Consider the following 22,461-nt stretch of genomic DNA (forward strand, 5'->3'; position numbering starts at 1 on the left):
ACAAAATGAAATGAATTGTTCACACAGTATGTGTGGGCATTTGCTAGTGTTAATTACCAAAGCCATTTTATAAGGCATGCTTGTAGGGCCTTTATTTTGCAAAGTAAGGTAAAAGACACCCAACTCCAGTCCATCCGAGGTTTTTGGTGGGCAAATATCAACAGGTTGACAGAGGTCGGTTGGTTCAAGGATGTAACTTGCCCAACCGAAACCTTCCTTAGACTTCCCGCAAAAATTTCAAATCTCATTCCTTCGGGCAAAAACAAAAGAAAAACAATACATAGCTTAAGCTTCCCACCTCTCTCTGCAAAAACAATGACACCAACACCCCAACTTACACACCCTTCCAACCACCACACTCCATCCACCTCTTCCTTCTCGCCATTAAAACCAGCAACAGGTCTCAGATTGGCAATTGGAGTGTGACCCCTTTTTCCAAGGATCATTTGGAATTTTGGGTTTCTCTGGAAATTGAGGAAAGGCTTCGAATTTGTCCAAAATGATGCAGTCCGTGGCTCCTGTGTGCAATGTCTGCGGCGACCAGGTGGGGCTTGGTGCCAATGGGGAGGTTTTCGTGGCGTGCCACGAGTGTAATTTCCCCATTTGCAAGGCTTGTTTCGATGATGATGTCAAGGCCGGGCGTAAAGTTTGCTTGCAGTGTGGTATTCCCTATGACGGTATGTCAAGTTCTTGTATTTCTCTGATCTATGTATGTATTTTAAGATGCTTTGATATATGTCTCTACGTTTATTATTCGATTAGATTGGCAACGTTTTGTGATACTTGTACATGAAGTTATGTACCTTCAAGTTGTAGAAATAGTTTGGTTGATCACATTGGAACAACCTTCTAGGATAGTGATCAAGTTCCCACACTCTTGATGGTGGATTAAGATCAAACTTTTTCTCTCTTTGGCCGATTTAGGCAAGTTAATCTTGTGTACTGCAACTGCAAAGTTTGGTTCCACTATGTGCTATTTGGATTTTTGAATTGAAACCCAAATGTGCATAGAGGTGAAAAATCGTTTTAAAATTGCATCCTTTTGAGTTTTCGGAAGAAGATTGAAAAATGGGCTCATTTTTTGGTCTTGATTGATAATTGTGATATCTATGTTTTATACGGGTTGTTACATAATCAAACTCGTGATTTTCATTCTCATGATTCGTAAGCTATATATTGACTCTTAAGTTCTTCAGATAACCCATTGGCGGAGTATGAAACAAAGGTGTCAGGCACTCGATCCACAATGGAAGCTCACCTGAATAATTCACAGGTACGAACAGTGTATCTACAACGCTGTAATTTTTAAGTACTCTGACAGCTTGCTAATGTTTATTCTTTATACCTGTTTCAGCAGGATACAGGAATTCATGCTAGGCATATCAGCAGTGTGTCTACGTTGGATAGTGGTCAGTCATAATTCTTTTCGTGAATGATTTTAGCCCCCTTGTCTCATTTGTACTAATTTACGTTCTTTTCTGTTTGTCATCCTTGAAGAATTAAACGATGAATCTGGCAATCCGATTTGGAAGAATAGAGTGGAAAGTTGGAAGGATAAGAAGGATAAGAAGGATAAAAAGATCAAGAAGAAAAAGGATACACCTAAGGGGGAAAAAGAGGCTCAAATTCCACCTGAGAAGCAGATGACAGAGGAATAGTAAGTACAATCAAATCTTGGGTTTATATATAGGACACTACAAAACAAAAATGATAAAGCAGTTTCAAAACTATACGGTGCTAGTTTTTTTTATTTAGGCTTCGTGTTTTCGATTCTTTTCCATAACACTGTTGTCTATGTCATGCAAAAGTTCAGGTGTTCATGAAAGGAAAATCTGTTGTTTTTGGCTTAGACAAGATGAGTTTGACTCGTATGCTGTTATTTCATGTTCGTAATAATCCTGCGATTCCAAATATTAGATACGAAAGAGAAGAAAAAAGCATTCACACTATACTATGCATCTCTTTGAGTTAGGTTGAGATAAAAATGTCTCACATAGGTATTCTGAGCTTTACATATCGAAACATAAGTAGGTTTTACTCATGGTATTCAGTTTCCTATCTTTCGTCTCAGTATCCTAACGATTCTTCATAGACACAGTTAATGAAAAGGTTAAAAACATGTTAATATTTTGGGAAGTTTCGGAGTCTAATTTCGAAAGAAAGCAAAAGAACAAATATGCATGTATGAACTTGGATGTGTTTCGACTTTGGATCATATCCAATATGTAACATTTGATGCTTTATTTATTTTGAACTAGTCTGTTGATTATGGCCTTCTTTGCAGTTCATCAGAGGCTGCGGAACCACTTTCAGCTGTCGTACCACTTCCATCTAACAGAATCACACCATACCGAACTGTTATAATTATGCGATTGATCATTCTCGCCCTTTTCTTCCATTATCGAGTAACAAATCCTGTTGATAGTGCTTACGGTCTATGGTTCACTTCGATCATATGTGAGATCTGGTTCGCTTTTTCTGGGTGTTGGATCAGTTTCCTAAGTGGTCTCCAGTTAATCGGACTACATTTACTGACCGGTTATCTGCCAGGTATATATCTTCAACTGATTTTTCTTATGCTTTAACCTGGTTACCAAGGTAGGTTAACTGATGTTTTCCCATTGGATGTACATTGAATGGTTGTACAAACTTCCATGCCAGGTTTGAAAGAGAGGGTGAACTCTCTGAGCTTGCTGCTGTGGATTTCTTCGTGAGTACAGTTGATCCGTTGAAAGAACCACCCTTGATTACTGCCAATACTGTGCTTTCTATCCTTGCTGTAGACTACCCTGTGGACAAAGTTTCCTGCTATGTGTCTGATGATGGTGCTGCCATGCTTACATTTGAATCCCTTGCCGAAACATCTGAATTTGCAACAAAGTGGGTTCCTTTCTGCAAGAAATTTTCAATTGAACCACGTGCACCTGAGTTTTACTTCTCACAAAAGATTGACTACTTGAAGGATAAAGTGCAACCATCTTTTGTGAAGGAGCGCAGAGCGATGAAAGTAAGTACCTAATGGCCGAAGCTTCTTCTAATTGCAACTGAATACTCATGATAATATGATATCGAAATCAAATGGAAGCAATCGTACTAGTTGTTGTCTAAATATCAAAAAGCTTTTGTTAATTATAACTTTATAACTTTTTACAGAGAGATTACGAAGAGTTCAAAGTGCGAATGAATGCTTTAGTAGCAAAGGCTCAAAAAACACCAGAAGAAGGATGGACTATGCAAGATGGAACTCCATGGCCAGGAAATAACTCGCGTGACCATCCTGGGATGATCCAGGTAGACAGATCCCCTATGGTTTATTTAGTTGAAGTTTTTGAAAATGTTATACTTCTCTAACGAGCCCTTTATTCTTTTATGATCTAAACAAAATCTGTCCAAGTCAAGTACAGATCAATTGAGCTATAAAATAACTGGAATATATGATTAAAAAGTCTGTTCATTTGGGAAAACCATGATTTTAAAGTGACAGTAGTGATACCTTATATTTTGAAAAGCGTTTTGAAATGTAACGCCTCCTTTTACCCTTCTCAGGTGTTCCTTGGACATAGCGGTGCCTATGACATCGAGGGAAATGAACTTCCTCGATTGGTTTATGTCTCGAGAGAGAAGAGACCCGGCTACCCACATCACAAGAAAGCTGGTGCTGAAAATGCTTTGGTATATATACATGCTATAAGAGTGATAGTACCCCATCCGAGTGCTCTAAAATTTCATTTTTAACTTGCTTGATTGATTGGCTTGATACAGGTAAGAGTGTCTGCGGTTCTCACAAATGCCCCATACATCCTCAACCTTGACTGTGATCACTACGTTAACAACAGCCAGGCAATTCGTGAGGCAATGTGTTTCTTGATGGACCCTCAAGTCGGTCGAGAAGTATGCTATGTGCAGTTTCCTCAGAGGTTTGATGGTATTGATCGCAGTGATCGATATGCTAATCGCAACACAGTTTTCTTTGATGTGAGTTCAAAGCTATCATACATATCCCGACATTTTGACAGTAACCTTACATTTCCTGCACAATTGTAAATAACTATTGAAGTTTTGAAAATATACAAATCTCTAATTTCAGGTTAACATGAAAGGACTGGATGGCATTCAAGGTCCAGTATATGTGGGGACAGGATGCTGTTTCAACAGGCAAGCACTTTACGGCTATGGTCCTCCTACTATGCCCACCTTATCCAAGGCTGCTTCTTCATCCTCCTGCTCATGGTGTGGCTGCTGCTCTTGTTGCTGTCCCTCTAAGAAGCCCTCTAAAGATGTGTCAGAGGCTTATCGAGATGCAAAACAGGAGGAGCTTGATGCTGCCATTTTTAACCTCCGCGATATTGACAGTATGTCACTAGACCTTCATTGAAACTGGATTTAGACAAATGGCCTGCAGTTGTGCTTTCAGTATATAAAAGATATTGTGCTTTCTTATGCAGATTATGATGAGCTTGAGAGGTCAATGCTGATCTCGCAGACGAGCTTTGAGAAAACTTTTGGCTTATCATCTGTATTCATCGAATCTACGCTAATGGAGAATGGAGGAGTGGCTGAATCTTCCAACCCTTCAACATTGATCAAGGAGGCAATTCACGTCATTAGCTGTGGTTATGAAGAGAAGACCTGCGTGGGGAAAAGAGGTAGGGTACTATTCAACTTTTTGTAGAACTACTTGATCGGAATGTGAAGTTTTAGAAGCTTGTTCATGAATTTTGGCTGCTACTCAGTAAGCAGTGTTCTACTATTTAAACTGATTTATGTTCTTTTGAATCCACAGATTGGTTGGATATATGGATCAATCACTGAGGATATCTTAACCGGTTTCAAGATGCATTGCCGCGGATGGAGGTCAATTTACTGCATGCCCTTGAGGCCTGCATTCAAAGGGTCAGCTCCCATTAACCTTTCTGATCGACTGCACCAAGTTCTTCGGTGGGCACTGGGTTCGGTGGAAATTTTCCTCAGTAGACATTGTCCTCTCTGGTACGGCTTTGCAGGAGGCCGCCTCAAATTGCTTCAGAGAATGGCATATATCAACACTATTGTTTACCCCTTCACATCCCTCCCTCTCGTCGCTTACTGCACACTCCCTGCAATATGCCTTCTCACAGGAAAATTCATCATCCCAACAGTAAGTTTTTTCTACATTCATTGTCTTAGACTGACATAATAAAACGCCTCCCGCGCTTGTGGAAGGGCTAACACATCAGTAGTTTTAAACTGTTGAATCGTTGAATGTGTTTCTTGATATCAAGAAACTTGGCCACTGCATTAATCGAGTTAAATATAATTCCTTTGATCTTTGATTCAGCTTACAAACCTGGCAAGTGCCCTGTTTCTTGGCCTCTTTATCTCCATCATTGCTACAAGTGTGCTTGAGTTGAGGTGGAGTGGAGTCCGCATTGAGGACTTATGGCGTAACGAGCAGTTCTGGGTGATCGGAGGTGTTTCAGCCCATCTCTTTGCCGTCTTCCAAGGTTTCTTAAAGATGTTGGCCGGAATTGACACCAACTTCACCGTCACAACCAAATCAGCCGAAGACACAGAATTCGGAGAGCTCTATCTGATCAAATGGACCACACTTTTGATTCCCCCAACTACACTCCTCATTATAAACATGGTTGGTGTTGTAGCAGGATTTTCGGACGCCCTTAACAAGGGATACGAAGCTTGGGGGCCACTTTTCGGGAAGGTTTTCTTTGCCTTCTGGGTGATTCTTCATCTATATCCCTTCCTCAAAGGTCTCATGGGACGCCAAAACCGGACTCCAACCATCGTTGTTTTGTGGTCAGTGCTCTTGGCCTCTGTCTTCTCCCTTGTTTGGGTGAAGATAAATCCATTTGTGAGCAAAGTGGACAGCTCAACGCTTGCTCAAAGCTGCATTTCCATAGACTGCTGAGAAATTACGACAAAGTTTTCCACGATGTTGCATTCGCTATAGTTTGAATGCGAGGAAAAACTTGATTTCTGGGAATCACAAACGAGTTCTCCTCTCTTTGTAGTTTAGAAAGATTTGTAATGATTTTTGTTTCCTTTTTCTTTTGGATTTTGACAATCAGTGTGTAAAGATTTAAGCATTGCTGCCCTACAATATCAGTGTAAAAAGATGTTGTAATTGTAATGAATTGACACATATGTAAGGTACTTTGTCCATTGCATTTGTAAGTATTTCTTTTCTAAACTCCTTGACGATGTGGAGGAAAATTTTTGTTTGGCACTTAAAACTTTGACCACGTCATCTGTAGAGCAATTTTTACAAAATTAGAGGACGTTATATATTTTAGACATTTAGTTACACTTCGTACAAGAGCTATCTTAATTAAGCAGCTCTATCGAAGTTTTCCTCCTAAGTTATTATGAACTTAGGGTACAGTTGCTCCACAAACTCACAATGGTGTGGACTGAGTAGGAGTTACTCGATCCCATAAACGTGCTGCGGCAGCCATACGAGCTATTTGGCCTCTGCCTTTTAACGGAAAACTAAATTTTTAAAAGGATATTGTCAGATTAATAAGCCATTTACTTACTGGTTACTATTTGATTAATTACTGCATTAACATGTTCTTGTATTTAAATTTTAACATGAGCACATTTGATGTATGATTTTGAGTTGTTTTTAAATTTTTTGTTTGAAGGGTATTTCTATCCAATTATTTTTTGTGAAACTTGTGACACCAAAAATCATTATTCAAAAGCCTACCGGCTTTATATAGAGAGATTATATTCACACAACCCAAATTACTTCTCCCACATTCTTTTAATTTTTTAATATTTTCTACCCACCACTGGCACTTGGTAAATAAATATTAAAAAAAAATTAAAAAAATGTAAAGGAAGTAATTTAGGATGTGTGAATATAATCCTCTTTTTATATATTTACTCAACCGGGTTATCCTTTTCATACAAGCAACCACTCTTATTTTTCATAATCATTGTTGCAAAAAGAATAAAAGTGAAGAAAGTTGGTAGATTATTATTATTTTCTTTGCCTGCAAGGGTGTTGGTGGCTGCTGGTTTAAGTTCTCATTTCATTGTTCTCGAGAAGTGATTTTTCATCATCATGCTCGGAACATAAACATATATTATATGTAAGTAAAAAGGCATATGGCATATTAATTTAAGTTTTAAATACACTGAAAAATCTCTCGCTTCCAACCTCTTTCATTTTTTTTTTCTTTTTATAAAACCCAAGTTCTTCCATTAGTACACACACTGAATTCCTCGCACAAATACACACTCCCACTCTTCCCCATCGCGCAAGATCTCTCTCTCTCTCCCTCTCTATTTCTGTGTCTCTCTAAAATGGAACCACCACCGTTGCTTCTCACTCTACTTCTCCACCTCCTCCTCTCCACCACCACCCTCTCAGCCACAGCACCACTCCCCCCAACCCCATCTCCCAACTCCTCCCCCACCCCACCAAACTCCACCACCTCAACATCCGCACCATCTTCAAGCACACTCGACCCTAAGCAACTCAGAGCCCTCCAATCCCTCAACATTCCCACCTCCAAAGACCCCTGCACAAACCCCTCCATCCTCCCCCCAAACACCACCGCTGCGACTCCTCCAAGCCCTTCCGCCACCTCCTTTCCCTCCGCCTCGTCAACTGCTCCGACGACGTCGCCCTCTCCTTCACCGCCCTCAAATCCCTCTCCACCCTCCAGTCACTCCAGTTCCTCAACTGCCCCATTGCTCCAATCCGCTTCCCCGCCGACCTTGTCGCTTCCCTCCACTCCTTCACCTGCATCAACTCCCTCCGCCACCTCACCGGCGTCTGGCTTGCCCGCCTCCAAAACCTCACCGATCTCACCGTCTCCAACGTCCAAAGTCAATGCCTCCGGACCCTTCGTCATCCTCGGAAACTTGAAGAAGCTCAGGTCAGTCACCATCTCCCACGCCAATTTAACCGGCAGCATTCCGAAACACATGAATTTAAACCTTACCCACATCGATTTTTCCGGCAATAAGCTTCGGGGGAAGATACCCAGTTCCCTCACACTCCTCGAAAACCTCGAAACCTTAAACCTTTCCTCCAATTCCATCAATGGCGAAATACCCACTTCGTTCGGGGACCTGATTTCGCTAAAGAACGTGTCTTTGTCCTCAAATTCTTTATCCGGCGCCATCCCGGAGTCGATTTCAGCAATCCCGGACTTAGTTCATCTCGATCTGAGCTCGAATCAGCTCAACGGAACAATCCCGAAATTCCTCTCCGACATGAAGGGCTTGAAGCACTTAAATCTCGCAAACAACGAGTTTCACGGGGTCGTGCCGTTCAATGCGTCGTTCATTAGCAGACTGCAAGTGTTCAAGATTAGCGGGAACAGCAACCTCTGCTACAACCACTCTGTTCTGTTGTCAAAACTAAAGCTGGGGATTTCTCCCTGCGACAAACATGGACTGCCCATGTCGCCACCGCCGGCGAAAGGCGATGATTCGGCGGCGGATGGCAGCACTAATTCGGAATATGACGACAGTGATGAGGATGATCAGAAGCAGCATCGACAACATGGGCCAAATAAGGTTGTTCTTGGTGTAGCCATTGCGCTTTCTTCTCTTGTCTTCCTCGTTATTTTCTTGGTTCTTCTCTCGAAATGCTGTCGTTGAAAGTTGATCAAGCTTGAAACTGCACTTTGTTGATTTAATTTTAGGGACATATTTTCCGCATACATTGTTTCTCCTTCTGCGAGACTCCTTTGTTTCTCTCTGGATTTTCATTTGATTTGGTCAATCCAACGGTCGGCTAATATATTTTGTATGTAATTTTCCTTCCTTCAGCCACAAGCATTTACTTATTCTTACTTTTTATTAAATTTATAAACAAAGTTTTAAAAATTAAAGAATATGAAAGTTGATGATTAATTTATTACTTAAACGTTGATAAACATGCTTATTCTTATTGATGACACATCATTTAATTTGCAAATTTAATTTCCCTAACATTACTCTTTCATTAATTTCGCTTTCTCTAAGTTTACTTTCTTTTTTTGGTTGTATATATTTGTAGCACATTCATTAATGATAAATTTGGACCTGATTTGATTAAATGTACGTTTGTTTTGGTAAAATTGGGTCCTTATATGCCTCTTTTGGAATTCAAATAATGGTGGTACTGCAATGTGGGTTTGGGTAGTTGGCCAGAACAATAACCACGGTAAGTGGTTCAATGAAAAAGTATGAACAACAATTTCTTAAAGCAAAAGAAGGGGAAGTCTTGGGTTCAATATTTTGTAAGTTGTGAACCTGCTTGATTGTGGCCGTGGGTATGGTGCAATTCTCAAATAACCTCTTACGAGCCCAAAAGGGGTGGATGACCATGGTTCGTCATCAGTTGTCCTCCTTAAAAAAATAAAATAAAATAATAAAAAAAAGTTGGCCATAATAGTATACGCGCTCGCCCAAAAATCAAATACAAATTCCACATTAGAATGAAATAGGGTTGGTTCGGGAATATGGTGCTTCTAAAAAAAGCAACATGCTTCTAAAAAAGTGTTTTTTGTTTTTTTTAAAGCATTGTAATCGTTGCCTATTTAGTGAAATTTTTAAATGAGAAGTATAATCCCACATAGTTTACAAAATTACAATCATTGTCTCTGTATTATTCTCTTTGACAATTATTATATCACAATAAATACCATATCATTTTTAGTTATTTAACATATTCACAGCAATTTATATAACAGTTTACCAAACAATCAGGCATTATATTTTTTTAGAAAAACTAACGAAAAGTTCAAAAAAAACTTTAGTTTTAATAAAAAAAAAAATGACAAATAAATGTGTAGTGAATAGTATCAGAAAAAAGTAAAAATATGATTTTTCGTTAAAAATGAACAGTACCATGAGTGTTTCGTTAAAACTCCTTTTTTTTTTTTTTTGGTTAAAAACACTTTTACAAAAAAAAAATACATAAATAAAATTACCAAACTGTCAATAACTTTATTTTACAACTGTTATTCTTACAACACATCAAATTTTTTTTTAAAAAAAAGCACAGCAACACCAAACTAATATCATGATATTAAAACGGTGAATTTCCATTTTGGGACACTCGGAAGAAAAGTAATATTTATATAGAATGACTTCAAAAACACCCTAATTACCTTGTGAGGACTATTCTAAGTTCATACAATCTCAGAACTAAAATACTGTCACGCCCCGAACTCTGAAATTGGAAAAATAGCACCGATGCATGACAAATCCCCACTAATTTCAAATGATAAATTAGGCAAAATTTAAACAATCTTGTAATAAAAACACAAACCTTTCCTTTTTCGAAAGGGAAATTTACTAATTTCCATAGAGCTTACCAACTTTTCCCTTTGCTCTATGATCTAGCTGTGAATTTACAAGACGATGTTTCAAATTACAAAAAACCCTGCATCTCGACGGCCGATTAACTGCCGTAAAATAGCTGATATCCACGCTTGATTCACCCTTCCAATCTCAGTCACGTCAAAACTGGGGAACAAGCATAGCATGCCTTCAAACTAAACCAAATCATGCACAGGACAATCAACGGAGTGAAGGGGAGGTGATTTACACTTCAACTCCAACTTCAGATTACCAGAAACCCCTGCAAGAACAATTCCCGTCCTTCATATGGTGAAAGCGGTTCGAGTCTCTTAAAACAATCTCTCTCCTAGATGTCCTGGAGATGAACTTGGCCATCTCATGACAGTCACCGCATACTCGTAGATTCTTCGTCACCCGTATGGTTTTCCCTGGTTGCAAGTTCAGCATCCCAAATGCTATGGCTAACTTCTCACTGTGCCCACAGAGGGCCACCTCTTTCTCCGCCTCATCTGCATTAATCAAAGCATACTGCATTTTCGGAGACTGGCCTTCTTCCTTCATCTTTAATCGTAATCTCTTCAATAAGGACTCTATCTTTGCAGCTTGTGGGTGCGAACTGTCTCCAGCAACAAAGATTTTAACTTTGCCTTTGATCTCTATCCAACTACAGCCTGGATTCTTTTTCAAGCCTCGCCGAGTGATCCTCTCCCTCAATTTTTTCACTTCTTCCCACTTTTCTGCCTCTGCATATATGTTCGCCAGAAGTACATAGTACCCTGTGTTTTCGGGCTCTAGTTCAAAAACATGTTCGGCGACTTTCTCCGCTAGTTTCACGTCATGGTGGATCCTACAACCACAGAGCAAGGAACCCCAGATTGTTGCATCTGGCTCAATCGGCATCGTCTTGATAAACTTATAAGCCTTGGTTAGATTCCCCGTGCGGGAAAGGAGATCCACCATACAAGCATAGTGCTCTAACTTGGGAACAATGCCGTAATCATTTCTCATAGTATCGAAGAATCTCCATGCTTCATCGCGTAATCCCGAATGACTGCAAGCATAGAGTATTGAAACGAAGGAAACGCCGTCGGGTTCTGTTCCTGCTTTTCTCATCTCATTAAAGGCAGCAATAGCTTCCCTTCCAAATCCATGCATGCCATATCCAGCAACGATCACAGTCCAAGAGATCAGATCTTTTACGGGAAACATATCAAAAAGTAATCGTGCAAGAACTAGTACCCCACACTTGACATACATGTCGACAAGTGCATTGGCAACATGCCGTTCAGAAAAGTATCCATTTCTCAATATATGACCATGGATCTCTTGACCTCTATTTAGAGCTGCTAGGCTGGCACAAGCCGGAAGAATACTGGCAATTGTCATGCTGTCAGGTTTTGATTTCTGCATCATCTCAGAAAAGAGTTTAAGAGCTTCATTTGGAAGACAATTTTTTGAGTAACCTCCTATCATGGTATTCCATGAGACAATGTCCTTCGCAGGCATACGAGAAAAAACTGAGTGAGCATCTTCCATGCTTCCGCATTTTGCATACATATCCATGAGAGTATTACAGACATATAAACTAGAGTCCATGCCATGTTCCTTAATGTAGTTGTGAATATCCCTGCCTTTCTTCAATGAGCCACTACTAGCACATGCATGAAGTATGCTCGTGATTGTATAAGCATCTGGATTAACACCGTCCCTTTCCATTTCAGAGAACAATCCGATTGCCTCATCTGAAAGCCCTTCTCGAATGTGCCCTGCTATCATTGAAGTCCATGACACAACACTTCTCTCACCCATCTTCTTAAAAACCTGGATTGCACTACTCAGATCCCCGCATTTCGAATACATATCTAGAACATTATTACAGAACATGACATCCTCGTCAAAAGAAGCTTTTATTGCATATGCATGAAGCGCCCTGCCCAGCGAAAGATTCCCACCGGCTACACAAGCCATTAGAACATTGATAATTGTAGCCAAATCCACATCTATCCCTAAAGAAACCATCTGTCTGAAAATCTCAACCCCCTTCTCTGCAAGACCATTAGACACATACGCACTTATCATCGAATTCCATGATATAACATCTCGATCGCACAATTCATCGAACACCTTACATGCACTCTCAATTCTTCGATTCTTAAAATAGAAAGCCATCAGCGAATTTCCAACCGTGTTATCAGAACCGAAACCCAATTTATACAGATATCCATGAATCCATTCGCCTTCCCGCACACATCCAAGTGCCGAAAAACACTTCAAAACACATGAAAACGTATACGAGTTTGCTTGGATGCCAAGCTCCTGCATCTTCCCAAACAAGTACACACCTTCCCTGAAATTACGAACCTTCGCATACTCATTAATCATAAGATTCCAAACAAATACCTTCCCATTCGATAACTTATCGAAAACCCGCCTCGCTTCTCTTAAATCCCCACATTTTACATACATAAACACAAGTTTTGCACCTAGTTGCCCATCAGCTTCCACACCATTGTCACAGATAACTGAGTGAACCTTTTTTCCGTCTTGAAGCGACATCATTCCAGCACATAGCTCCACAACGGAGCAGTAAGCCTCCAAGTCAAGCTCGAATATTTGAGCCCCGGACACCATTTCCATGGCGGATTTCAGATTACCCATTTCACAGTACTTGTTAATCTTGGCGTTCTTGTCTGCAACTCTGGTGATGGAGGGTGCGGCGAGAGAGTCGGAGACGCGAAATCGGGCACGAGAAAGGCCCGAATTTGGAGATAACATAGGGGTTTTTAACGAGGGTTTGAGGAAGATGTAACCATTTGAGGGTCTGAAAGATTTTGATTTGTTTTCGTGGCGGGGAAGAGCAGACATCGACAACAAGTTTGGCGGTGCGGTTGTGGCCACCATCAACATAGCTCTCTGTTTCTCTGTGAAGTGTGAACACCGAACAAAGCCGCGCGAAAATTTCAACTAGTCGGAACCTGGAAGATAAATTTTTAAATAAATAAAATAAATAGCGGCGCGTGGTTTACAAACGCCTCAAGAAGTTGTGGACAATTTAAATAAATAAAATAAAATAAATGGTGGCCCGGTTTGAGTATTTTATTGTCTAGGATTGTTAGTCTTTTCAGAGAGGGATTCAAATTTAAGTGCGACAATTTAAACTACTCTCGTTTATGGAGAAATAGATTCAAACTTGAGTGTAAAGGAGCGTACACGTCAACTCCGCTGACTAACTTGAAACAAATAGAAGTTTGGATATTTGATATCGGAAAATGAATTTGTTGTTTAGTGGCAATAGACTGAGGGATCATTTTTTGATGCAGCTTGTTAAATTTGGCTTGAGATTGCAGATGTGCCTTCACCTTTTGAGCCGCGAAAGGAGCTTCACTTGGCTGTCTCCTGCAGCGTTGCGTCTCAAGGGAATGGAAGGCACCAACCTCCTCGGAGACGATCAGAAAGGGGGAGCAACAAGGATGGAAGTAAGAAGCGGGGATCCAGAAAATCGAATGCATCGAGCCAGGAAGAGATCATTACTCTGCTCAGACGGATACAAACTTCGATCTCAAAAGAAGAGGCTGTGGAGGATGAGAAGATTAGCTCCGATGACTGTGAAGATAGGCCGCATTCTGATTCGATTCTTCGGGCTCTTCACGGTTTAAGGAATCCAAAAGGTAATGTAGATGATATGAACATCTTGTTTGATTCCTTCGTGCGCAACTTTTGCAACTAGACATGCTCATTTTTCGTGGTTAGGTCAGTTGATGGCAGTGTGCCAACCTCCTTGCATCCATGTTCGGAGTTCCGTCCTCATAGATTAGAGCAGTATAGAATATCGATGATTACGATGATTAGATTTCTCATATTTCACATACTATTTCTTGATCAAATTATAATTACTGCAGGCAAAGCTGCTGAGAAAGAAGGGCAGAAGGTTTTTACAAGGAGAACCGCCGTCAAAATTTTGTGAAACGGTCCCCATTTCCACCTCAATCAATCCCAAGGTCGAAGTTTCTTGAGCTGGATAACAGAGCAACACCTTCAGCGACCAGAAGGTCCGGAACCGAGGAATTAGATTTGGTAAGAGAGGAAGAAATGAAACTCCCCGAGCTGAAAGAACTCGCGAAGTCGAGAGGAATTAAAGGTTACTCAAAACTCAGTCGTAGATAGCCAAACGAACAAGCATTGCAGTGATAAATCCGGCAATAGCAAACCATCGGGGTTGTTTTCTAACCCGAAAACAGCAATCACAAGTTTAGCCAAAGCGGTTGTAAAGTAAGCAATGAAACAAGACATAAAACATGCTCCCATATAAGAAAAAAGAGTTGAAACATGAGAGCGTCAGATAGCTCTTAAGATCAAAAATACTCGCACATCGTCTTAAAGAAAATACTAGCTCTTACTTGGAAATCGGTAAACAGTAGCAACAACTTGCTAAACCTAAAACAAAATATGAGAGATTGTGGTTGATCTGTCTAGCCGGTAATATTTTGGGACTTGTTGAGGATGACTCCTTCATATTTGACCTGGAACCACTTCATCGAGTCCTCCTTGGTAACCCTGTGCTGAATACCAACGCGCGACTTGCATCTGCGGCGACGTCCCACACGGTACCCTGGGCGCTCTAGGACAACATAGAAGTCCATACCATAGATACCAGTGGAAGGGTCATACCTGATGAAAGAAGAACAAACTGGTAAGGGATGGGGTACGTAAAAAAATATCAGAAGATAAACAGATGGTAAAAATGAATCCTAAAAATATTGCTTGTAATACAAAGTAAGCATATTCGATTTCTAGAAATTTAACACCTTAGAAAGATATACACATGATTGAGAGAAGATAAATACGACATAAGGATGTTCTAAGGGAATCCGAGATAATCACAGGAAGGGTAAGGTACACATATCATTCTCACGCAAAACTGAAATTTTCAGAATCCGAACATAATCCAAATTATACCTAACAGTAGCTTATTAGTGACGGAACAATGCAATCGAAGTTCACACAGGGATCTAACTCTATTTTTATGCTAATCTGCAAACATTTTTCCGGCCCATGCTATTCGGAAATGTAAACTAAATAGCGGCGGCTTAATTCTAATCCGATAGTAGTTAAAAGTTAGAACTCATTTTACAAATAAGTTAATGATCATATCCAACTCCGATATATACGTTACATAACTTTCGCAATCTCATATAAGATATAATCTAAACCGCAAACACAAAACCAATCAACATACATGTCATTTTCGCAAAATCATTAAACACAATTATTCAACAAAGGAAAAATTCCATGAGGGTAAATGTCAAAATAAAACATAGAGAAGCACTAACTTGATTCCGAGATCAATGTGTTCCTGAATACCGAAACCAAAGCATCCGGTGTCACTGAAGTTCCTGCGCAACAGCTCGTATTCCTTGACCTTCAGTCCACTCTCCAAAAGCTGCATTGCCTTTTCGCCGCGGACAGTCACGTAGCAGGCAATCTTCTCGTTACGCCTGATCCCAAAAGACCTCACAGTGTATCGAGCTGCACAGAATCACAACTCACAAATAAATACATGAATAAATAGTACGCAAAATATATATATATATAACCTAATCCAATCACCTTTGGAGAAGACAGGGGTCTGCCCACTGAGCTGCTCCAAGACCTAGAGAAAAGGGCAAAATCGGAAATGAAATATCAGTATCTACGATTTTGGATGACTTTTTTGGGTTTTGGGGGGAGGGGGGTTGAGAAGTAAGTAGAAAGGAGGAACCTTGGCGGCTCTGGTGAGACGATCGCCGCTTTCTCCGACGGAGATGTTGAGGACGAGCTTCTGAACCTTGATTTCCCTCATGGGATTCGCCATCTTGCTCTCCGACGCCTGAAATTCAAAACACCAAAGCAACAAATTCATCAGAAATCCAAACAACCATGTGAGAGAAGAAGAGAGTTAGAGAGAGAGAGAGAGGGAGGGAGGGAGGAGAGAGAGACCATTGTGGGATGAGTTGTGTTGCAGAGAAGGTGGAGAAGCAGCGGAAGTTGAGAAGATGGAATACAAATAGGAGGGGAAGTGAGGAAGCTAGGGTTTATATTTCTCATTTGGGCTGCGTCGAAACCCTCATTTGACTTCAATCCGAGAGTATTTCGGGCCGGAAGTGAATATCTAACCCAACACTTTGGCTGGGCTCGTGGGTTTTCTGGCACAGCAACGGAAGATAACGTTTATATATATACACATATATACAACGATGTAAATTAGTATTGAACTGGTCCTTCATAATATTCAAACTTAAAACCTCTTACTTATAAATGAATAACAATACTACTTGACCAACGTTTATATTTATTGAACAGGAATTTGGAGAAATAGTCCTTGAACTTTAACACAACGAGAGCTTTGGTTCATAAACTAAAAAATATGTGATCACTGGTCCATGAACTTGTTAAAATGTGGAACAATGATCATTTTCGTCAATTCCGTTAGGTATTTCATCCAAATTAAAGGGCAAATAAGGAAAGAATGACAGGGGAGGAGCGGTGGGTTTTTGTTGAGAGAGTAAAGTTAAGATGTTAAGTGAAAATCTTGAGGGCTTAAGTGGAAATCTATGGATTCAAGCTCATTATGATCCACTGCAGTCCGGACGAAATATTTAACGGAGTTAACGAAAATGATCCATCTATTTCTTTGATCTTAATGCTCACATACAGTAGTCTGGCTGTTTCTTCCCACGTCTCATCCATGGCGGCTTCCTTCCCCTCTCTCCCTCTCACCCGTTTGTGTTTGCAGGTTTACTTAAAACTGACGTACGCACTAGAGTTCATGATTTTAGTGCTAATGATTTCTTGGCGTGGAGGCAAACATACCGGAAAACAGAAAGAAAATGGTCGCTCTATGTTCCGGTATGCTTGTTCTTCCAAGGATATACACAAAAGTCATGCTGCATCATGCATCATAAGTCTCCGTAACCTACATTTGAACAGATGAAAGTGCAGAATTCATGGAAATGTCTATTCAATTTCTCACTTAAAAATGGAGTCTACAACAAAGAAAGAATTAAAACCTTTTCCCTTTCTAATTTCATGTCCTAGCTTTTCGTTTTCTTTTCTTTTCTTTTTTTTTTTTGAGCTACAAAGGCGAAAATCTATGCCAGAGGGCTTACGCAGAATTTGACAGAGTGCTTTGCAAGTGAATGGAAGACCGGAAAAATCCAATTTAAGGCAAGATGTCGCAATACTCCACGTGATGCACGCTGCACATGCAGCCTTGAAACATAATGCAACAGAAGAAGCTTGAGATTTTATTCACATCCGTTTGCTGGAGCCTAGAACAGATTCACACGAAAAAACCATGGAAGTACAAAAGCTATCACCAAACATGCTATTATGAAGTTGCAAAATGGTTGGCCCCGCCAACAGGATACATTCCTCTCCGATGAGTTATTACCGATATCAGCAAGCGTTGCTTCATGCCACTCCTCCATAAATCTGTTATTCCCATGACCAGTAATGTTTTGCGCGGTCTCTCCACATATTTCACACGTCCTGTATGAATAAAATGAGAAAGGAGTCGGCATAAACTCTAACAAAAAAGTTTAAAAGCAGCCATAGCATTGCTTAGTTATTGGAAATGAAGAATCTCTCTTTCTCTTCTGCTACCTCGCCAGTTGTCCTGTTGCTATTTTATAGCGTGTTCACTATGACATTGATCCAGGATTCGAAACAGAAAAAGAACCAAATTATGAACGAAAAACTAGACTACAGTTAATAAAATGGAACAAAGACCTAATCACCTGTGCAATCTATTTTACAAAACTAAATCTGATAAGTTTTCACTTAACAATTCTTGGAGGTTCAGTAACTCAGTTGGTTTCCACATTCCGAAAAGGAAAAGACCATCGATTTTCCAGCAAGCAACGAAGTTGAACAATTTAGCAACAAGTTGAAGAAAGAAGTCTATTGGGAACCTTTGTCTTAGGTCTAGATTTCAACAGGTATAAATAAGAATTACGATCTAGTTACCCAACATTATGAGCTCAGAAACATCAAACACGAGATACAAGACAAGAAAAACATAGAAACTACAGATAGTATAGCCGAATACAAAATGAAGTTCCAAACGCACAGAGCTTAAAGAATATCGTCGAAATACATGTATTGTTATAAAGATATGAAGAAAGAGTTACCTGTTTCCTTTTACCCTAAACCATGCTTCGGCACAATGACCATGAGCAACGCCAAGCTCATCTTTACACCCACAACCGAGTTGAATTAAATCTGCTGTGATAGAACTATTAGCAGTTCCCATTTTTCTCGGCGGTGAGATATCAGAATTTAGATGGCAAATCCTACAGACCCTTTCCCCGTCCCATTTATTACCAAACCCTTTACCACTCCCACACTTCATATCAATCACATATGAATCCTTTTCTGCTTGAGGCACCTTCTTCTTTGACTCTTCCATTAATACCTTACTCGACCCTAATTCCTCAACCTTCGGAACCAATCTTCTGTTATCTCCAACTGCACTCGTAGACTCACTTGAATTAATGACAACCACGGTCTCAGATACATTCCCATCAACCGAACTGTTCGAATTCTTATTAGCTCCTTGCTCAACTTGACTAGGTACCTCATCACTACCACGCTGGCCGCATGCCTCCTTATCATTCGGCTTCTCAAGCCCTTCTACCTCTGCTTTATCAGACCCCAACTCACTCCCCAATGCTTCCAAATCTTCATTTTTTCCGGTGACACGAACATCCTCTTCGGATTCAATCACAATAACAGTCTCGACAACCGACCAAACAACAGAACATTTCGACTTTTCACTCCCCTTTTGATCAACTCCACCCAACACCTCCCTCCTATCCTGCAAATCACATGCCCCGGCATCCATTTCTAAACAAAAACTCTCTCTCTAACCTCCAAAAGACACCAACTTTCTCACACACCCAGCAATAAAATACACACCCAATTCTAAAACTTCACAGAAAAACACCAACTCCAATAGTTCACACACAAATCCAATTACACAACCAACATGCACATAACATTCTTATCTCTCTAAACCATAAGCATTGTGATCAAAAACCACTCCATGCGTGTGTGTATATATAATATCCAATCATCAAATAATCGACGAATAAACTACTAAAAAAATAGAAAAATCCCAAGAACTAAAAACCAAACCTTCATCCGTACAGGCCTGATCAATCCCAGAAAAGGAGCTGCAAAAAATAGAACTTTAAATCCTCAGAAACTAAAACATGGGAAATTTCAGATCTGGGATTTTAATTTTATACGATTTCAACTACACCAAGTATGTGCTTTCAAATACTAGAAATTGGGTTTTTGATAAATTTATATAACGTGCACGGAGGAAAGAGTAGGAAGTTGGTGAAGAATGCAAACAAAAGATAAAAACTGGACAAAAGAATATAGAAAGGTCAAGGGAATGAAAAATAATAAGAAGAAGACAAGGAAACTTGAATTTTGGATTGGATGAGGAGTGCAGATATTTATTTCTTTTTTTCTTTTGGAAGGTGAAGGTGCAAAGAAATTGATTAAAAAGATTTCTTTTGATTTGCTAGCTGGGGGAATTTAATGTAATTTTATTTGGACAGGAATTCGATTGGGCAGAGATTGTTCGGGGTTGCGTTTTGAATGGGTAAACTTTTGTGCGAGTGGCGTTTTGTGTGTGTGTTGGAGTGTTTTTGCCGCGACTTGAGGAACCAGAGGAGAAGTTTACAAGGTGGGAAGGAAGTCTTCGGATAGATTCAACTGTTTGCGGATTTACTTTCAAGGTTTGGTTAGATGTGATGTTTCTTCCTATTGGCAAAAACCAAGTACTCCTCGCCATGTCATTTGTCCTTCAGGATATACCGTCAATGAGCCGCGTATGACTCCGAGTTGTTAGAGACTTAGAGTGGTACTAATCGAAAATAAGACGTGTATAACTCTTGACGTAGAATTCTGTAGTGAGGTCTCTGTGCCTCTCGCCTTCTATTGGATCTAGGTCAAAATTTTCCGTTTTCTTTGGGATATACTGGTAATAAGCATTGCGGATAACTCTCGAGGTAGAGTTTTGCAGTGAGGGTCAAAGGGCTCCCGTTTTATTTAGGCTATGTCCAATTGAAGGAGGGCCAGAGGATTCTCTTTAGCCCTATAGTCCTGCAAGAAATTATATTTTAACGAACAGTGTCATACCATATTTTATACCGTCTCCAATCGAGAGGCCCAAAAGGTCATAGGTCAAACATAATTTATTATTTTAATTGAATTAATATGGTTATTTTAATTGAAGGGTCTTACGTCAGATAGCCGTTGACATTCAAATGGGCTAAGTTAGAGGGTTGGCTGTCTAGCTGGAAATGGTCAGCCCGCTGGCCTGATTTGGGGGGTTTGGCCCGGAGGGGTCCACAAGCCCTTTGGCCTAGCCCTCGGTTAGAGACGGTTTTCGTGTCATTCCGAGCTATTTTTAGCCCTATGGCCTTTTGGTCGGGTTAGTTGGAGATGGCCTTAGTGCCTCCCGACTTCTACTTCTTGATGAAAACTTGTAGTGTATATATGTAAAGTTTTCCCGTTTTCTTTCTTTGGTTTACAAGTTAATCAGACTCATGTTTCGTGATGTCTGGTTGGATTCAGAAAAAAAAAAAAAAGACTAAAAATGGTGCACCAACCCTGTTGGCAAGAACATGTTGATGCTGCAAAGCGTCTAACTTGAGTGGTAGAGGGCTTTATTTCTCTATTTAAAAATATAACAAGAGTTGGATTAATTCTTAAATTTGTCATTGGATCAAACTTGGCTATAAAGGTATCTCCTGCCTAAAATTAGGTTAAAATAATGCATATAAAATTAATAAGATATGGTGCATTTTCATGAAATTTAAGTGTATATACATTGTATGAGGTTGGTGGTACGAGGAACATTTTGTTGATCGGTCTAAGAATTATAATTGCAGACCTAATATTTAACTTCTTTGAAAAATTCCTTATACAACGGAATTTTAAATAAGATTGAAGAACGATTCAAAAGCAAACATAAATTACAAGACATATAGAGGTGGTAAATCAACCCATTAGATTGTTAATGAGGACCCGTTAAGAACGTGTAATTAGTAGCTTAATATTTAGGTTGCTAATTTTGTAACAAAAACACTTCAAACTCAATAATTTAGAAAGATAGAAAAAATCAATTTATTTTGTATTTGAGAGAAGGGACCGAAAACCCAAGCTTATAAGTAGATAGATGATGAGTTTTCTTACCCCTCTATCTAAATTATTGAAGTATCTTTATATAAATCGTGAGGTGTTTGTTTTTATTTACTAACCTTGTCAATACGAGACTAAAAAAATAATCATATTTTCTAGTCTTTAATTAATTTATATAAGAAATAAATATGCACCTTCCGGGTCAGGCTGGCTCTGATTACACTTACCAATCAATGACATACAAAATGCATTCAAGTTATAGTATGTTGAATGTCGATTAACCAGTTGGGTGGAGCTGACTTTACTTGGATGGCACACAGCAACTCTCTTATAAAGGTATAATACGAAATATATATCCTTAACTCAGGGAGGTTTAAGCTTAAAATACTTGAACATAAGGTAGTTTGATGAGATATAAGGGGGAGTTGTTTTGTAGGAAAGAAATTAAGTAGGGTTTGTTTTTTCTTGGATGGTACAGTTACCCAACTAATTGACAATAATTAGTATTATCATTAGCTTAATTAGGGTTAAGATAATCAGACCTTGTAGGGTCAACAATAAGCGTCAATATAATTATCTTCTTTTGTCCTGATAGCAATAATACTATTTGTTTCAACAGGCATTATCTGATTAAGATATACAAGGCCCCTGCAAAAAATGCAAACATAACTCAGTTAACTTTGTATGTACCAAAAAAAAATATTATAACTCAAACAATTTGGGAATAACTTATTTATATTTGGGATTCCATGCATGACGATATTTTAAATTAATAACACTTTTTAATTATGTGTTTAACTTGCCCATGTATTTTTTTATAAAAGTAATGGTGTTTCATTTTTAAGATTAATCAAATACAAGAGGTTTCATGTGAGTGCATTTGCTCCAATTATCAATTTGTTGATTGTAGATTATTCGCAATAATTGTACGGCTATCACAATAAACCAATGCAACCAAGA

At 39.5% G+C, this 22,461-nt stretch overlaps 6 protein-coding genes across 6 annotated transcripts; 3 read left to right on the plus strand and 3 right to left on the minus strand.

The window, feature by feature from the left end:
* The first annotated feature begins 364 nt into the window (after positions 1-364).
* LOC103944068 (cellulose synthase A catalytic subunit 8 [UDP-forming]) lies at positions 365-6,159 on the plus strand. The gene is given in 15 exon segments (XM_009354460.3): positions 365-677; positions 1,197-1,273; positions 1,355-1,409; positions 1,498-1,657; positions 2,285-2,475; positions 2,478-2,550; positions 2,662-3,007; positions 3,154-3,291; positions 3,547-3,672; positions 3,763-3,975; positions 4,088-4,352; positions 4,446-4,630; positions 4,632-4,646; positions 4,784-5,137; positions 5,318-6,159. Coding segments are annotated over 15 exon segments (2,964 nt in total). The 5' UTR covers positions 365-499; the 3' UTR covers positions 5,906-6,159.
* Positions 6,160-7,071: 912 nt separating this feature from the next.
* On the plus strand, positions 7,072-8,782 carry LOC103944069 (receptor-like protein 51). Its single transcript, XM_009354461.3, is given in 3 exon segments — positions 7,072-7,561; positions 7,564-7,832; positions 7,834-8,782. Coding segments are annotated over 3 exon segments (1,305 nt in total). The 5' UTR covers positions 7,072-7,308; the 3' UTR covers positions 8,617-8,782.
* Positions 8,783-10,209: 1,427 nt separating this feature from the next.
* On the minus strand, positions 10,210-13,283 carry LOC103944070 (pentatricopeptide repeat-containing protein DOT4, chloroplastic). The gene has a single exon (XM_009354462.3). The coding sequence runs from the start codon at positions 13,210-13,212 to the stop codon at positions 10,573-10,575; it is 2,640 nt and encodes an 879-aa protein (XP_009352737.2). The 5' UTR covers positions 13,213-13,283; the 3' UTR covers positions 10,210-10,572.
* A 291-nt stretch (positions 13,284-13,574) lies between these two features.
* On the plus strand, positions 13,575-14,469 carry LOC103944234. The gene is made up of 4 exons (XM_048591320.1): positions 13,575-13,593; positions 13,653-14,024; positions 14,061-14,124; positions 14,226-14,469. Exons 1-4 carry the CDS (start codon positions 13,575-13,577, stop codon positions 14,467-14,469), a joined length of 699 nt encoding a protein of 232 aa, XP_048447277.1.
* A 113-nt stretch (positions 14,470-14,582) lies between these two features.
* On the minus strand, positions 14,583-16,438 carry LOC103944071 (60S ribosomal protein L11-1). The gene is made up of 5 exons (XM_009354463.3): positions 16,282-16,438; positions 16,064-16,171; positions 15,913-15,955; positions 15,636-15,831; positions 14,583-14,973 (listed from the first exon to the last, which is right to left on the minus strand). Exons 1-5 carry the CDS (start codon positions 16,387-16,389, stop codon positions 14,775-14,777), a joined length of 654 nt encoding a protein of 217 aa, XP_009352738.2. The 5' UTR covers positions 16,390-16,438; the 3' UTR covers positions 14,583-14,774.
* Positions 16,439-17,278: 840 nt separating this feature from the next.
* LOC103944072 lies at positions 17,279-19,989 on the minus strand. The gene is made up of 2 exons (XM_048591170.1): positions 18,474-19,989; positions 17,279-17,832 (listed from the first exon to the last, which is right to left on the minus strand). The coding sequence occupies exons 1-2, from the start codon at positions 19,184-19,186 to the stop codon at positions 17,613-17,615; spliced, it is 933 nt and encodes a 310-aa protein (XP_048447127.1). The 5' UTR covers positions 19,187-19,989; the 3' UTR covers positions 17,279-17,612.
* Positions 19,990-22,461: the final 2,472 nt, after the last annotated feature.

The sequence above is a fragment of a genome, unplaced genomic scaffold (genome assembly GCF_019419815.1).
Source record: "Pyrus x bretschneideri cultivar Hongxiangsu unplaced genomic scaffold, Pyrus_bretschneideri_v1 Contig33, whole genome shotgun sequence".
Classification (NCBI taxonomy): Eukaryota; Viridiplantae; Streptophyta; class Magnoliopsida; order Rosales; family Rosaceae; genus Pyrus; species Pyrus x bretschneideri.

Excerpts from the sequence above, each read along its gene's own strand:
- LOC103944070 (XM_009354462.3), bottom strand. The coding sequence starts at position 13,212 with ATGTTGATGGTGGCCACAACCGCACCGCCAAACTTGTTGTCGATGTCT.
- LOC103944072 (XM_048591170.1), bottom strand. The coding sequence starts at position 19,186 with ATGGATGCCGGGGCATGTGATTTGCAGGATAGGAGGGAGGTGTTGGGT. Across the intron at positions 17,833-18,473 it reads TTTAGGGTAAAAGGAAACAG|GACGTGTGAAATATGTGGAG; the intron begins GTAACTCTTTCT and ends TTATTCATACAG.
- LOC103944071 (XM_009354463.3), bottom strand. The coding sequence starts at position 16,389 with ATGAGAAATATAAACCCTAGCTTCCTCACTTCCCCTCCTATTTGTATT. Across the intron at positions 16,172-16,281 it reads ACACAACTCATCCCACAATG|GCGTCGGAGAGCAAGATGGC; the intron begins GTCTCTCTCTCC and ends TTTGAATTTCAG. Across the intron at positions 14,974-15,635 it reads CACATTGATCTCGGAATCAA|GTATGACCCTTCCACTGGTA; the intron begins GTTAGTGCTTCT and ends TTCTTTCATCAG.
- LOC103944234 (XM_048591320.1), top strand. Across the intron at positions 14,025-14,060 it reads TTCCTTCGTGCGCAACTTTT|TTGATGGCAGTGTGCCAACC; the intron begins GCAACTAGACAT and ends TGGTTAGGTCAG. Across the intron at positions 14,125-14,225 it reads CGTCCTCATAGATTAGAGCA|GGCAGAAGGTTTTTACAAGG; the intron begins GTATAGAATATC and ends CTGAGAAAGAAG.